Source organism: Entelurus aequoreus, linkage group LG04 (genome assembly GCF_033978785.1).
Source record: "Entelurus aequoreus isolate RoL-2023_Sb linkage group LG04, RoL_Eaeq_v1.1, whole genome shotgun sequence".
NCBI classification, from domain to species: Eukaryota; Metazoa; Chordata; class Actinopteri; order Syngnathiformes; family Syngnathidae; genus Entelurus; species Entelurus aequoreus.
The window spans coordinates 43095630-43113765 of record NC_084734.1 but is presented as its reverse complement, the minus strand read 5'-3'; the positions used below and the strand labels follow the sequence as shown (position 1 = coordinate 43113765).

At 38.6% G+C, this 18136-nt stretch overlaps 1 protein-coding gene across 2 annotated transcripts in view; it reads left to right on the top strand.

Moving 5' to 3' along the window:
• The window catches only part of mfsd2b (MFSD2 lysolipid transporter B, sphingolipid), a 72336-nt gene extending 55096 nt beyond the window's left edge, over positions 1-17240 (top strand). Inside the window, exons 8-15 of one of the 2 annotated variants that reach the window (XM_062044938.1) lie at positions 577-667; positions 11005-11126; positions 11277-11360; positions 12862-12945; positions 13092-13201; positions 13417-13560; positions 16289-16465; positions 16541-17240. In XM_062044938.1, the coding sequence (XP_061900922.1) occupies positions 577-667; positions 11005-11126; positions 11277-11360; positions 12862-12945; positions 13092-13201; positions 13417-13560; positions 16289-16465; positions 16541-16589 (861 nt within the window). In that variant the 3' untranslated portion in view covers positions 16590-17240. The remainder of the gene's footprint in view (positions 1-576; positions 668-11004; positions 11127-11276; positions 11361-12861; positions 12946-13091; positions 13202-13416; positions 13561-16288; positions 16466-16540) is intronic. The other variant, XM_062044936.1, reaches the window with a different exon arrangement.
• Positions 17241-18136: the final 896 nt, after the last annotated feature.

Below are 18136 nucleotides of genomic sequence, written 5' to 3'. Positions count from 1 at the left end.
CTCTCTTCTAATTAACGCTCCTTTTTGCTTTGGCTAATTAAATACCCTGGTTATAATCAGAGCATAATTTATATATTATTTAATCTAGTTAGGTTCAAAACTATAGTGTGGAGGGATTTTATCTGGTCTGGGCCAACTGCATCCCACCCGGAACATTTGAGCACTTGTCGTGTTGTGACATTAGTCTTCTTCTCCAGGCTGGAAAAGTAACAGGATGGGAATAATCAAGGCTGCCAAGTGTCCAAAATGTCTCATGCAGGATTTGGGTTTTGTGCCGCAGCTATTTGGGTCAACCCCATAGGGGCGCCGCCGTCACCTCAGATGCCCCGCGGTCGCCGGTCGGTGTTTGGGCAAGCGTGGCGGTGTTTGATGCCGCGTAAATAACGACGGCGGAAAAAGAAGCAAACAAACAGAGCAGGATTCGCCAGCGCAGGGTTTCTATTTTTAGGATGTTCCTTGAGGTTTTCCTCCTGCTTGCTCGTTATTCTGCGCGTGCCAGGTTGAAAATAACACGCGAGACATCTCAATAGATCAGAAAGAAACAAACTTCATGATGTGTCTTTTTGCTCTTTGCAGAAAGAAGTCTACATGATCGCCGCCGGAGTCATCGGGAGCATCTTTCTCGTCTGCACCATCGTCATGTTCCTGGGAGTCAAAGAGAAGGACGGTGAGACATGATGTGCTATTCCACCCCAGTCCTGTAGGTGGGGTCAATACTCCCAAGTGATTGACTGCACCAATTTGCCCCCCATGCAAACAGTGGAAAAATACATTCTTCCATCTTCGCCTTTTCCGGACTTACATTGAAATATGATGAGTTCTTTCTTTGCTTCTTCGCCACCTCACTGCAAAGTTTTTTTTGTCTTTCTGATAAGCAAGCAACTATTCGGCCATCAAAACATGGTCCCTTTTTGCACCTGGAGGTATTATTTAAAATGCTTATTATTGTGGGGACGGCACAAATACAGTACTACTACAACCTTAAGCAAAACTAATGAAATCACCAGACTTGGAGGATGTTCATTCAGTTGAAAAAAAGATAACAAACATGACACAAAACTCTGGTCATTTCAAATGGCACATTTCTTGCTTTAAGAAACACTAAAATAAATCTAGAAGAATAAATTGTGGTCGTCTGTAACATTTTTATTCTCAGATCAAGCAGAGTGAAAAAAATATGGAATCTTGAAAAACAAACTAACAAAAAACACACCACTAGTACTTTGTTGCACCACCTCTGGCTTTTATAACAACTAGCTGTCTCTGAGGCTTGGACTTAACGAGTGACAAACGGTACTCTTCATCAGTCTTGCTCCAACTTTCTCTGATTGCTGTTGTCAGATCAGTTTCGCAGGTTGGAGGCTTTCATATTTTCAATTGGATTAAGGATCCATAATATGTGTATCTTTCTTTAGGAACATTTTTGCAGTTTTTGCTCTGTGGTAAGGTGCAATGTCGTCCTGAAAAACGGATTGATGGAATAAGAAAAGAGTCCAAAATGTTCATGTAAACTTATGCATTTATTGAAGATGTACTGACAGCCATCTTCTCAGTGCCATTACCTGACATACGTATCATCAATGACTGGAAATGGGCACCTTTTCTTCAGGCAGTCGTCTTCAAAAATCTCATTAGAATGGCATCAAACAAAAATTACATAATCAACTTTATTTTGAACATGTTATTTATTGTTTGTCTTGTATTTTAACAGCATCTAACAGATTCGCCACCTGTATTTTTTGTCATTCTCTCAAGTTTGATGACAATAAAGCGTACAATTTTATTCTATTCTATTCTACATTGCCCAATGGATATTCATGATTCATCACGGAGTATGACTTTCATCCAGTCATCCATAGTCCACAAGTGCTTTTCCTTAGCCCATTGGAACCTTGTTTTTTTCTGTTTAGCTGTTAATGATGATGGCGGCGCCCTGAGATTAGCAGCCTCTCGGCTGCTCTATTTGTTAGTAAAACTACCCTTTTAACCACTCTTTAAACTGAAAAAACAGGATGGAGAAGAACATTAGAGAAATAAACAAAACGCTGGAGAGTTTGGCGAGAGAAGTCCGCGAAATATCGACCAAACAAAACCAACTCGTGGACCTCTTAACCGAGGTGCAGGGGCTCAGGAAAAAGATTGAAGAGAGCTCCCTAACGATAAAAACACTACAAACAAAGGTGGACAGTCTGGAGAAGCTCGAAAAGATAGTCCATGAACAGGAGAAAAGAGTCCAGGACCTGGAGCTTTTTACAAGGAAGGAAGATGTGATAATCAGCGGAATTGATGTGAAACCGAGGTCTTATGCTGCAGCTGCCGCGGCGGGGAACAATGGGGAACCCAGCGAGGAAGAACAGCTATCGCTGGAATCCCAGGTTGCTAACTTCCTGAACAGCATGAACATTAATTTCGACAAGAACAACATCTCAGCTTGTCACCTTCTTCCGAGAAAGGACCGAACGCTCAAACCCGCCATCATCATGAGGTTCGTGAATCGCAAACATAAAACGAACCTGCTAAGGCAGGGAAAGTTGCTCAAAGGAACCAACGTGTACATCAATGAACATCTCACATCAAAGAACGCCGAAATAGCCAAAGAGGCACGCATACTGCGAAAGGACGACAAGATTAAAGCTACGTGGACCAGAGATTGTAAGGTGCTCATTAAGTTGAATGGTGAAGCAGAGAAGGTGATCATGATACCCGAGTTAAAAGACCTCGATCCTTATAAATGACTATGTCTCCGTCTGTCTGGTTTGCCTGGGCTCAGTGGTGTGACTGTGAGCAGAAGAGGGGATTAGCACTGCTACTTTCAATCTCTCCCTTTTTACCATCTCCCAATATTTTGGTGTTTCTAGCATGGATCCTCTCTGAACAAGACGGTAGGCTAACTTTATTTTTTACAAAGCCCCATGGACACGAGCTGCACGAATGCTTTCACACTGGTTCCTCTGTGTCAATAACTTTTTTGAACGTTTTTTTAGTAGGCCTATGCGTTTTTTGCCAAGCTGAGTCACAGATTTTTGTGAACTGTTTTTGGGACACATTTCTCTCCACACCTCACTGGTGCGTGATCTGTCGGCCGTTTAACATACTGAGTCATGCAGGTCCGATGCTCTTTTCTGGACTGGAACATATTTTGTACTGGACGCTGGAACTGTTTTGGACTTGTTATTTTTACTCATTTATGCTGCTATTTTTGCGTTTGTGTGTCTGGAGTGAGTGTGTATATACCGGTATGAATGTGGCTGTGCTGTGTGAGTATGCGTGTGTAATGTGCACCGTGGAGTTATGCTCCTCGTATGGAAATATGAACACTAACGTCAATCTACACAGGAGATGTCATTCGGTGGTCGTGAGGGTGTGGAAGAATCCGATAGGGTATACCGTGGACGGTGCGGGATTGGGGACTTATGGGCATGGACATGGACACTGGATCCAAGTAATCAGGCTAAGGGGGGACCGCAGCCTGGGAAGGTATGAGTGGCACAACTACAGTACATCCATGTTAACCACCATGATGCCATCCTACAACCACAAATACTATGCCTATACTATATCAATCATTATATTTATATACTATACTATGACGTCATGCTATTTCTATATGACAACTATGATCATGTTTAGCTTTGGGAATATAACATCAGCATATTTATTATGTCATGAGTTTAGCATTGGGAATATAACATCAGCATATTTATTATGTCATGAGTATATTTATTATATTATGAGCATATCAATTATTCTATTACTGTGCACTGGCAATATAACATCAACCCATAATGGCTGAGACAACTGAAAATCATCCGTCAGGATCTGAATATATAGATTACAAATTGCATGACTTTGAATGTCAAGTTGACCCAGATAAACATCTGTTCAACTCAATTAATTCCTTGTGTGATTACTATACAGAGGAACAGCTTAATGATAGTGTTAGTCTAGACAATAACTTTTCTCTAATACACTTCAACTGTAGAAGCGCATATGCAAATTTTAATAAAATCAAAGAGTATCTGAGTAACTTGAAAAGTAAATTCAAAATAATAGCTCTGACAGAAACATGGATAGATGAGGAGAGAGGTATCGACTTCTCCATCGATAATTATGAGCTGCATCACAGTAATAGAATAAATAAAAGGGGAGGGGGCGTGGCCCTGCTTGTCCACCGTGACTTGAAATGCAAAGCAGTAGAACGTATGACGATGGTTATTGATGATTTGCTTGAATGTATAACTGTGGAGATTGAGATGGAAAGGAAGAGAAATGTCATCGTTACGTGTGTATATAGGGCACCGAGGTCCAGAGTAGATGAATTTAATGATAAACTTGAAGAAATACTGTGCCATCTAAATGAAAAGAAAACATATGTCATGTGTGGGGATCTAAATATTGATTTGCTGAGCGCTCCTAGAAATACATCAACAAGCGAATATCTAGAGATACTGTATAGTAAAGGATTATATCCGTTGATCACCAAACCAAGTCGAATAACAACAACGTGCGCCACCCTGATTGATCATATCTTTATAAATGTTGTAGAAAAAAACAAAATCAAGAGTGGATTGGTAGTTAATGATATCAGCGACCATCTACCTGTATTTTTTACTTATGAGTGCCAAATCAATGAGGGGGACTGTCAAGTCAACAGGAAGAGAGAAGAAACAGCCCACAAATATGTAAGGAAAAGATTAAGAACCGAAGCGACAATTGACATGTTTAGAAGCGACCTTCTTGTAAGGGATTGGATGGAGGTATATGTAGGAGAGGTAAATGATGCATATGAAGCTTTTTTAAATATATATTTATCACTGTATGAAAAACATTGCCCAAATATGCTATATAAACAAAAGGACAATTACAGTGAAACTCCTTGGATCACAAGGGGACTACAGAATGCATGTAAAAAGAAAAATAGACTTTACAAGGTATTTTTAAAATCTAGGACAAATGCAGCAGAAATTAAATATAAGGTTTATAAAAACAGGTTGACAACAATAATGAGACAAGCCAAAAAAGACTATTATAGTAACTTGTTAGAAAAAAATAAAGCCAATATCAAAGGAACATGGAACATATTGAAAAAGGTGATGGGAAGCACACCGGGACCTATCAGCCCGCCAAACCACTTTGTAAAAGAAGAAAAGATAATAAAAAATATGGACGAAGTGGCAAATGAGTTTAACTCATTTTTTGTAAACGTAGGTCCAAAACTAGCAGAAAATATAGAAAAACATGATGATGGGTCATTTCAGAATGGGTTGGGAGGTGGAGGCAGAGTACTTAAGTCAATGTTTTTGGGAGAAGTCAGTGAAAATGAAATTATAACAATTGTAAATAAATTAAAGAACAAAACATCAACAGACGATGATGGGTTAGATATGATAATTGTAAAAAAGACAATTGACTGCATCATTGAGCCTCTCTGCTATATCTTCAATCTCTCTTTCAATACAGGGACCTTCCCAGATAGAATGAAGGTAGCAAAGGTTATTCCACTCTTTAAAGATGGGGATAAGCACATGTTTACTAATTACAGACCGGTATCACTTCTGTCCCAATTCTCTAAGGTGCTTGAAAAAATATTTGTACAAAAATTAGACCATTTTATTGAAAAAAACAAGTTGTTGAGCGAGAGCCAGTATGGATTTCGTTCAAACAGATCTACTGCCTCTGCTGTGATGAACATAATTGAGGACATAACAACAGCCACCGATAGTAAGAAATACACAGTAGGGGTGTTTATAGACCTTAAGAAAGCGTTTGACACAATCGATCACTCTATCCTTTTATCCAAATTACATTCATACGGTGTGAGAGGAATAGTTTTAGATTGGTTAAATAGCTACTTGAATAACAGACAACAATATGTACAATATGCTGCTAATACATCTGAAAATATGAGTATTAAGTGTGGAATTCCACAAGGGTCTGTTCTGGGACCGAAACTATTTATTTTATACATAAATGATATCTGTGATGTGTCAAAATTACTCAATTTTGTATTATTTGCTGACGATACCAACTTTTACAGCTCTGGACATGACTTAAATGAATTACTAAAGAGTATGGAACAGGAAATGGTCAAACTCAAAAAATGGTTTGACGTTAACAAATTATCATTGAATTTGAAAAAAACTAAGTTCATGATTTTTAGTAAGAGAAAAAAGCCTGAAAATATTGTACTGTCAATAGCTGGAACAAGCATTGAAAAAGTCTCTGAGATTAGATTTTTGGGAGTGATTTTAGATGATAATATTAGTTGGAAATCGCATATCTCACATGTTAGAAAAAAGATGGCTAAAAGTATATTTATATTAAATAAGGTAAAAGATGTATTAGATTATAAAGCAATGCGTACACTGTATTGTGCACTTGTACTGCCTTATATCAATTATTGTGTGGAAATATGGGGTAGTACATATAAGAGTAACACAAAGCCACTGTACCTCCTTCAGAAGAGAGCGATTAGAATCATACACAAAACAGGTTATAGAGAGCACACAAATGGATTATTTATTAGCTCAGGACTTTACAAATTTTATGAACTAGTTGAGCAGCAGACATTATTGGTTATGTTCAGGGCTAGTAGTCAAGAGCTACCAACAAATCTACAAAAAAATTTCACTTTAATAGAAAAAGAAGGAAGAAGGAAAGGGCACTTTAAGCATCAGCTTGCACGAACAACATCAAAACAAATGTGTACATCAGTGGTGGGAGTAAAACTCTGGAACTCTCTCCATAATGAAATAAAGCAATGTAAAAACACATTTCAATTAAAAAAAGTCTTTAAAAACAGAACTATGATGTTATATGAGCACTGACAAAAGGGACGCAAAGGGAAAAATAAGGGGAAAAAAATAAAAATAAAAAATAAAAATAATAATAAACACACAAAAAAAAAACAACGCTTACATTATCCTACATGACTGTAGGTATTGTATAGTCTAGCTTTCCTTTCATTTTTTTTTTTTTTTTTTTTTCTTTATCGACATGCACTATGGATCCTTGGTTGAATGATCACATTGTTCTTAGCTTTGTTTGGTTTGAATGATACCTTGTTATGATAGCCTTGTTCTATTCAGTTTTGTTTGGTTTGAATGATTACCTTATTCTTTTTCAGTTTGTTTGGTTTGGATGATTGCCTTGTTCTTTTTCAGTTTGTTTGGTTTGAGTGATTGCCTTATTTTTTCAGTTTTTGTTTTGTTTGTTTATTTTTTGTTCAACTTATCTTGCTTGTTTATTCTTTTCATTGATTGTTTGTTCTATTAATTTCTATGAGTGTGTGCACTGGGTAGGGGTACAAACTTGTAGTTTTTAGGCAACAATAACTTTTCTTGTCAACTGGGTCATACATGTCCTGTAGCCTTTTTTACTACTCTAGAGTCTACGCCCCTGGTGGGTGGGTGCGTGTGGGTGTGGGTGCCTGTGTGTGCATATGTGATATATTGTTTTGTATTGATTTGTTGCATTGGATGTTCTAATGCACTACCGGCAAAGAGATAGCAAGAAAATGTTTCTTTTGTGCGAAGGGGCAGGAAATATAAGATTTTCTTCATCCTGTTCCTTTTCGACATGGCTGTGTATTGAATGCAGTAAGGTATGTGAGATTGTTGAAATGTTGTTGAAATGTACACATCCAAGTACGAAATAAATAAATAATTGAATTAATTGAATTGAATGATGGCTTTTGTTTAGATTTTCTGTAATTAAATCCCACTTCCTTTAGGCGGTTTCTCACAGTTTGGTCCCAGACGGTGACTCCAGTTTCCGCCCATTTGTTCTTAATTTGTTTCGCTGTGCATTTTCGATTTTCAAGACATATTGCTTTTAAGTTTTCTGTCTTGACGCTTTGATGTTTTCCCCGGTCTACTAGTATGCTTGCCTTTTACAACCTTCCCATGCTGTTTGTTCTTGGCCCAGATTTTAGACAAAGCTGACTGTGGACAATCCACATCTTTTGCATCACTAAGTGATGATTTATCTTCATGAAGACGTTTGATAATCCTCTCCTTTGTTTCAATTGACATATCTCGTGTTGGAGCCATGATTCATGTCAATCCACATGGTGCAACAGCTGTCCAAGGTGTGGACACTGCTTTTTAACTGCAGACTAATGAACAAATGTAATCTGATGCAGGTGTTATCTTTGGAAATTAAAATTTACAGCGTGAGTCTATAATTTTTTTTACTCAGAATTGAGTATTTATTTTCACTCTGGTTGATATAAAAATGAAACTCTCACCACAATTTATATTCTTGATTTATTGTAGTGTTTCTTAAAGGCCTACTGAAATGATTTTTTTTTATTTAAACGGGGATAGCAGATCTATTCTATGTGTCATACTTGATCATTTCGCGATATTGCCATATTTTTGCTGAAAGGATTTAGTATAGAACAACGACGATAAAGATTGCAACTTTTGGTATCTGATAAAAAAAAGGCTTGCACCTACCGGAAGTAGCGTGACGTAGTCAGTTGAACATATACGCAAAGTTCCCTATTGTTTACAATGATGGCCGCATGAAGTGAGAGAGATTCGGACCGAGAAAGCGACAATTTCCCCATTAATTTGAGCGAGGATGAAAGATTTGTGGATGAGTAAAGTGCAAGTGAAGGACTAGTGGGGAGTGGATGCGATTCAGATAGGGAAGATGCTGTGAGAGCCGGGGGTGACCTGATATTCAGCTGGGAATGACTACAACAGTAAATAAACACAAGACATATATATACTCTATTAGCCACAACACAACCAGGCTTATATTTAATATGCCACAAATTAATCCTGCATAAAAACACCTGCGTGTTTGTTATGCTAGCTCCTAGCTCCTCTGCTAGCTCCTAGCTCCATAGAACACGCCAATACAATTCAAACACCTGATCAACACACACAATCACTCAGCCCAAAAGACCGTTTACCTAACCCAAGGTTCATAAAGCTTATATATTTTTAAAAAGTTACGTACGTGACGCGCACATACGGTCAAGTTATCGAATGTTTAGCAGCCAAGGCTGCATACTCACGGTACCTGATATTCAGCTGGGAATGACTACAACAGTAAATAAACACAAGACATATATATACTCTATTAGCCACAACACAACCAGGCTTATATTTAATATGCCACAAATTAATCCTGCATAATAACACCTGCGTGTTTGTTATGCTAGCTCCTAGCTCCTCTGCTAGCTCCTAGCTCCATAGAACACGCCAATACAATTCAAACACCTGATCAACACACACAATCACTCAGCCCAAAAGACCGTTCACCTAACCCAAGGTTCATAAAGCTTATATATTTTTAAAAAGTTACGTACGTGACGCGCACGTACGGTACGGTACGTGTTATGCTAGCTCCTAGCTCCTCTGCTAGCTCCTAGCTCCATAGAACACGCCAATACAATTCAAACACATGATCAACACACACAATCACTCAGCCCAAAAGACCGTTCACCTAACCCAAGGTTCATAAAGCTTATATATTTTAAAAAAGTTACGTACATACGCAAAAAAAAGCCAAAGCTGCATACTCACAGTAGCACGTCTGCGTCTTTGTCATCCAAATCAAAGTAATCCTGGTAAGAGTCTGTGTTGTCCCAGTTCTCTACAGGCGTCTGTGTATCCAAATCAAAAGTCCTCCTGGTTAGAGTCTCTGTTATCCGAGTTCTTCCATCTTGACTGCATCTTTCGGGAATGTAAACAAAGAAGCGCCGGCTGTGTACTGTTGTGGCTGACTACGTTCGAAAAATACGTCCATTTCGCACCGACAACTTTCTTCTTTGCTTGCTCAGCTTCCTTCTCCATAATGCAATGAACATGATTGAAACAGATTCACGAACACAGATGTCCAGAATACTGTGGAATTATGAAATGAAAACAGAGCTTTTTCGTATTGGCTTCAATGTGGAAGGCATACCCGTGTTCGCCGGGCTACGTCACGCGCATACGTCATCCTCAGAGGCGTTTCGAACCGGAAGTTTAGCGGCAAATTTAAAATGTCACTTTATAAGTTAACCCGGCCGTATTGGCATGTGTTATAATGTTAAGATTTCATCATTGATATATAAACTATCAGACTGCGTGGTCGGTAGTAGTGGGTTTCAGTAGGCCTTTAAAGCCAGAAAGTTGACATTTGAAGTGACTATATGTTGTGTCATGTCTGTTATCTGCTTATCAAACAACTGAAGGAACATCTTCCAAGTATGGTGATTCCATCATATATCCCCAGCAGTTATACTAGTCCTGCAGAACTTACTAGTTTAGCTACTTTCCATTCATCATTCATGCCAACATTACAGAGAATTGTTAGCTTCAAGCTGGATTGTTCAACAAATAGGAGGACATTTTCTTGATTGGGCAGCACGGTGGAACAAGGGTTAGTGCATGTGCCTCACAATACGAATGTCCTAAGTTCAATCCAGGGCTCGGGTTCTTTCTGTGTGGAGTTTGCATGTTCTCCCCGTGACTGCGTGGGTTCCCTCCAGGTACTCCGGCTTCCTCCCACCTCCAAAGACATGCACCTGGGGATAGGTTGATTGGCAACACTAAATTGGCCCTAGTGTGTGAATGTAAATGTGAATGTTGTCTGTCTATCTGTGTTGGCCCTGCAATGAGGTGGCGACTTGTCCAGGGTGTACCCCGCTTTGCGCCCGAATGCAGCTGAGATAGGCTCCAGTGACCCCGAAAGGGACAAGCGGTAGAAAATGGATGGATTTTCTTGATTTATGGAGGGGGTTGATCAGCAGTCGGTGGTGGCCAGTGTTGAAGCATTTGAATGTTGTCACCTTGAAAGACTCATCAATACGGCTCTTGTTGTTTAGTTGGCGCCATTGTTGACGTCTACGTACTATGCTATATGGACAAAAGTAATGGGACAGACTTCTTTGTGCCCCTAATTTAAGACATTGTGGACAAAGGTATGCAGACAGCAAGGTCCATAAAGGCTTGCTTTGACCTAACCCTTTCAAAAGGTGATGTCTGTTTCTTGATGTCATTCCAGATTTGTACACCTCAAATACAGAAAAACAGATTCCGTTCCACCAGGGCTTTATCATGGTGATGAGACACGGGCCCTACCTGATTCTGACAGCAGCCTTCCTCTTCATCCTGGTGGCCATCCAGGTAAGCGGAGCACATCAAACGGACATTTGCTAAGTCAGCAGATCAATGAGAGAGGAGCACTTTAGTGCAAGTCCAGGCAGTCACATGGCTACACGGCTTCAATTTCACCATCATTGTCTCCCGCGTCCTGACTGTGTCGTCTCTGTGCAGCTGGTGCAGAACAACTTTGTCCTCTTCTGCACCTACGCCGCCGATCTGAGGGAGCACTTCCAGAACATCGTGCTGACCATCCTGGTGAGCTGACAGCTTCTGTCAAGTTATTCATTGAGCCTCGGCACAGGTTTAACATCCCCCCCCACAAAAAAAAAAGAAAGAATAACAAAAAAGTCTTTGGCGCCCTTGGATTACAAATAATGATATTTGTATATAAATATATTTGTAACCCCTGGCTGAGTTTGTGAGTTCTGGACTGCTGCTGTTAAATATGTTACATGAACCAGAATAATTACATTATTCATGACCTAATCATAAATCTTGTATCAATTGTGTGCAAAGTGCCTTCTCAATCAGGAGACGTAACTCAAAACTAATATACAACTTACGAAGCTCATAGTTGTAACTTGTCTGTCTTATAGCCAATCTTATAGTTGTTTCTTTTGTATCCGAGTTTTTTTAAAGTTATAGTTTGTTTTTTGTATCTTATAGTTGTTATTTATTTATCTTATAGTTGTTATTTATTCATCTAATAGTTGTTGCTTGTCCGTCTCATTAGCAATCATATACTTGTTTACCATTTATCTTTTTTTGCCTTATAGTTGTTGCTTTTGTATCTTATAGTTGCTACTTTTATACATATGCATATATATATATATATATATATATATATATATATATATATATATATATATATATATATATATATATATATATATATATATATATATATATATATTATAGTGGTGACAATTGTATCTTGTAGTTGCTACTCTTCCATATCATAGTTGTTACTTTTTTATCTTACACTTATATATGTATATATATATATATATATATATATATATATATATATATATATATATATATATATATATATATATATATATATATATATATATATATAATAGTTTTTACTTTTCCATCTTATAGTTCTTACAGTCGATCGTGTGGTTGTTTCTTATGTCTCTTATTGTTGCTACACTGCAAATTATTTGCCACTTGCTAACCAAGATTAAACATTTTATTTCTTGAAATTTCCCCAGTTTTAAAAACTATTTACACATTTTTAGTACTTGACTAATCTTACTTTTAGAATGAATAATTATATATTTCTATTGTAGTTTAAAAATGTAAAACATTGACAAAATAACTATTCAAATAAGTTATTTTGGGTTTTCCCCACATAGAAAATCTTGTTTTAAAGATGCTGCAACCTCTCGAGGAGGCTTAATTTAAGAATTGCAAGTTGTATGATGTTTGTTTTCATAATATGATGCTTATTTCTATCTTAAAATTCCTGCTTATTTGTAAAAGTACAAATCTTAATTTCGGAAAGACTTATGAAGTAAAATTATTTGTCCATGCAGCTAGTTGATTTCACTCGTTTTTAGTATTTGTTTTTGTCAAATCTAGTCTTTTTATCTTAGCTCTTTTTTGCAGTGTATACTTGTATATATTTTATTGTTTTAGTTCATACTGGTTTATATCTTGTTGTTTATTGTGTTGCAGCATCATATAGGAGTGGCTCTTAGATTGTAGATGTATTTTAATAATTGCATGTTGTGTGTTTGCGAATCAGGTGTCTGCAGTGATCAGCATCCCGCTGTGGCAGTGGTTCCTGCAGAGGTTTGGCAAGAAGACAGCAGCTTTTTGTGGCATCACAGTAAGTATTCTGTTTTTGTGTTCTTTGTATTTTACAAGCCAAGTTGAACTGCGCTTGTACTGTGCTTGCATACGAGTGGAAACACTCCGTCCTATTTCCTTTTAATGGCAGCTTCTATTTGACCTTTCACCTTGTCTTGTCTCCAGTGGATCATGCCCTTCACTATGATGCTGGTGTTCATCCCCAACGTGGTGGTGGCGTACATTGTGGCCGTGTCATCGGGACTCAGCGTGGCCGCCTCGCTCCTGCTGCCCTGGTCAGTGACTTCAAAAACCTTTAAAAACACACACACACACACACACACACACACACACACACACACACACACACACACACACACACACACACACATACACACACACACACACACACACACACACACGAATGCACTTCTTTTTAACCCTTGTCACCATGTTGGGCGCCAACTGTTGATGGCAGTCATAATAATAAAAAGAGTTGACTTGACTTCAGGTCCATGCTGCCGGACGTGGTGGACGACTTCCGTCTGGCCAACCCGTACTGCAAAGGTCACGAGGCCATCTTCTACTCCTTCTACGTATTCTTCACCAAGTTTGCAGCTGCCATCTCCCTGGGCGTGTCCACACTGTGCTTGGAGTAAGTCACAAACTTTATTGACAAATGCATTGGAGATACACTATATTGCCAAAAGTATTTGGCCACCCATCCAAATGATGAGAATCAGGTGTCCCAATCACTTGGCCCGGCCACAGGTGTATAAAATCAAGCACTTAGGCATGGAGACTTTTTTTTACAAACATTTGTGAAAGAATGGGCCGCTCTCAGTGATTTCCAGCATGGAACTGTCATAGGATGCCACCTGAGCAACAAATCTTGTCGTGAAATTTCCTTGCTCCTAAATATTCCAAAGTCAACTGTCGGCTTTATTATAAGAAAATGGAAGAGTTTGGGAACAACAGCAACTCAGCCACCAAGTGGTAGGCCACGTAAACTGACAGAGAGGGCTCAGCGGATGCTGAAGCGCATAGTGCAAAGAGGTCGCCGACTTTCTGCAAAGTCAGTTGCTACAGAGTTCCAAACTTCATGTGACCTTCCAATTAGCCCAAGTACAGTACACAGAGAGCTTCATGGAATGGGTTTCCATGGCCGAGCAGCTGCATCTAAACTATACATCACCAAGTCCAATGCAAAGCGTCAGATGCAGTGGTGTAAAGCACGTCGCCACTGGCAATATGATGGACGATTCTGGGTTTGGAGGTTGCCAGGAGAACACTACATTTCGGACTGCATTGTGCCATGTGTGAAATTTGGTGGAGGAGGAATTATGGTGTGGGGTTGTTTTTTAGGACTTAGGCTTGGCCCCTTAGTTCCAGTGAAAGGAACTTTGAATGCTGCAGGATACCAAAACATTTGAGACAATTCCATGCTCTTTTCCTTGACGGAAAAGTTTGGAGCAGGCCCCTTCCTCTTCCAACATGACTGTGCACCAGTGCACAAAGCAAGGTCCATAAAGACATAGATGACAGAGTCTGGTGTGGATGAACTTGACTGGCCTGCACAGAGTCCTGACCTGAACCCGATAGAACACCTTTGGGATGAATTAGAACGGAGACTGAGAGCCAGGCCTTCTCGACCAACATCAGTGTGTGACCTCACCAATGCGACTTTGGAAGAATGGTGGAAAATTCCTATAAACACACTCTGCAACCATGTGGACAGCCTTCCCAGAAGAGTTGAAGCTGTAATAGCTGCAAAAGGTGGACCGACATCATATTGAACCCTATGGGTTAGGAATGGGATGGCACTTCAAGTTCATATGTGACTCAAAGCAGGTGGCCAAATACTTTTGGCAATATGGTGTAATTACACAGTTGTCTGTCTTACTGGCCTGAGTGGTACAGTTCCACTCCAGGCCTGACGGGGCAGTAATTCACATGACAAAGTGAATGCAAGCTTTTTTTTGGCCTGATCTGGTGTGTAATAGGGATGGGCGATACCACACTTTTAGGATTCGATACGATACCGATACTTGTTCTTGCATTTTCATCTATACCGATACCGATACCAATACCAATAATTTCCTATTGGCAATTTTTTGTCAGTCAAAAATATTATTACTATTGTTATTATTTAAGACAAATCACAAGACAAATACAGACCATTTATACCACATTTATTATGGTCAATATATAATAAAAGTAAAATTAAAATAAATAACAAATATGAAAAATAAATTAAATATTATACATAATAATAACTATATATTATATAATAATAATTAAATATAAGGGCTTTCCAATTAACAGTCAAATCCGAATTGCAAGAAGCTGCAGTTATTTTTTAAAGTTTGTGATATAATGAGCAATTAATGAAATATGAAATAGGCTAATGTTTTCGAAATGTAAGAAATCATGTTACAGATTAAAACCAAAATCACATTCAATCATATATTCAAGATTTTCTTGGAAAAAAATAAAACTGTAATGCAAAGATGAAGAATCTCCAAATTGTATCTCTTTCTTATCTTGTTTTAAATACTCAAGCAATTTTCAACTAACAGTAAATTCCCCTGTGTGGAAATTATTTGAATTTAGGATAATCATTTAAACAAAAATATTCAGTAAACATTACTGAAAAAAAAAAAAAAAAAAGCCTGTTTCAAGTCAACAATTGGGCAACACTGGATATGCCTGGCTGCATCGCTGTCGGCTAGCTGTGTGTGTGTTGCACGTTGACGACGCTCATTCGCTGTCTCCTGTCACATGACTGGGCCAGCTCTATACTCTGCCAGGTACAGGGGTGTCCCAGCACATAGTAAGTTAAGTAAGTCATCAAAAACATCTGAAAGTGATGCTTGCACCCCCCACACGCCGTTTTTTGGTTTATATCGATACTTTTTTCAGAAAAGTGATGCCAAATGAGTAGCGTGTGAGTATCGATATATCGATACCACAGGATCGATACGCACATCCCTAGTGTGTAACTGCCCAACTTGGTCGTAATGCAAGCATACTTTGAGCTAGTCTTTAAATTATTTCATTTGTGCTTTTTCAATACAGAGCTGCACTAAAATGTCAATGTTTTAAAAATTGAATTGAGAAATTAATTGAATTAATGCAATTACAAATTCATGACGCATTTTGTTTTAGCTAGCCTGTAACTGAATTTGTTTTAGGTAATGACAATATCTTGGGGGCAACAACATAGTGTTGAATATTAAAAAAAAACAACAGTAGTTTTGTGTTGACGTACAAAAAAATCAAATAAAAAAACACTTAAAATCATCGTAAAAGTCGTACGGTTTGCAAAAAGTTCCATATGTTGGTATTTTATTTGGTGCTTAAATGAGAGATGTTTGGCCCAGATTCGCTGGTTACAACACAGGCGCGTGCAAGCAGCCGGCCCCGGTGGTTTACACGCTCAAGCTGCTCATCGGCGGCGTCCCCGTGGCTTTCATCATCACGGGCCTACTGATCCTGCTCCTGTATCCCATCACGGAGGAGGTGCGGCTGAGGAATAAACTCCAGCTGGATGAGCTGCGGTAAATGACTATTATTACTAATAATATCATTTGACTGATAACAAATAATCATCATTATTGATTATATTCCTACAGGAAACAAAGCAGCAGCTCCAGAATAGGAGAGGACCTGGGCTTGATGTGACGTGACAAAGTGGACCTATTCCAGCGCTGCCTGCTGGGACATTTACCTCATTAGTGTATATTACACTGAGACATTTTTTTTACGAAACATTTTTTGTTTGGATTCTCACATGTACTGTATATCATCCAGGCGTAAATAAGATAATTTATGCAAACGAATGTATATCAGGGTTTCCTTGCTGTGTTTAGCTCAACAACATTATTTATTTATGATGACACACTAAGAGCAGGGAGTGGGTTTTACAGCAGGCGTGTAAAGAAAGCAACAATAAAAAGACATACTGTATATTTTTTTAATTTAAAGATAGTTGTGCTCTCCTGCAGCGCCAGGAAGCTACACTACATCCATGTGTACTGCTCCCTCTAGTGGTTGGATGTGATATTACCCCCAAGAGTTTCCCTCCTTACTTCTGCTCAAAAAGGGACATTGGTACTATCCAGAAGGTTTTTGTCTTTTTAAAACATTAGAATATAGTTTGGACATCAGGATATTTTGAGACAATCGTGAACGTGATAAACGTGGATGGAGTATTAGGATGAAACGTTGTTTTTAATCTGATGTCCCCGCAATAAATTCGTCCTTCATCTGTAAATTGTTCTGTTTTTTTATTCCATCTGTGTTAAATGTTTATTTTGGAGTGTGTTAATAAAGTGGAACCTAAAACAAAATATTACGCAAAACAGCGAGCATCCCAGCAGGGCGCTGCTGTTTTTACCAACTATACTACAAAAGACAGTAGTCAAAGATCCTCTATATAACAGGAGTACTCTACTGATTTTAAAGACTTACTGCAACAAACAGTCAAAAGATCCCCTATTACAAGACCACTCTGAAATTTTTGACGGCCAATTGCAAAAAAATTCTATGCAATCAAATATTTTCTATACAACAGGAACACTTTGATGCTATTAAGGACTTGCTGCAAAAACTCGTTAAAAAAGTCTCTATATGACAAGACCATTCTGCTATTTTTGAGCACCAACTACAAATAATGCTGGTCAAAGATCCTCTATATGACCGGTGTGCTGTGCTGTTTTTAAGGACCATCGGCAAACAAATGCACGTCAAAGATATTCTATATCACAGGAGTGCTATGCTGTTTTTGAGGATTTTCTATGTGAAAGCCTGGACTATTAAGATTAAAGTACCAATGATTGTCACACACACACACTAGATGTGGTGAAATTTGTCCTCTGCATTTGACCCATCCCCTTGGGGAGCAGTGGGCAGCAGCAGCGCCGCGCCCGGGAATCATTCTGCTTTATTTGAGGACCAACTGCAAAAAAACGGTAGTCTAAGGTCCTATATACGACATGAGCACGCTGCTGTTTTTTGGGAATCTGTTGCAAAAATGCTGTAAGCTGAATTTGTGTGCCACTCTGATGTGATGCCTTAATCTGAAGGATGAAAAGTGTGATGATAACCATAGAGCAGGACATTGAAATGAACGTGACTAAGGCGGCTCAGTCCAGAAAGACTAACACACTTCATTAACTAGCAATTACAGTACATGGAAAATATACTTTTACAACCTTTCATTCCAGCAG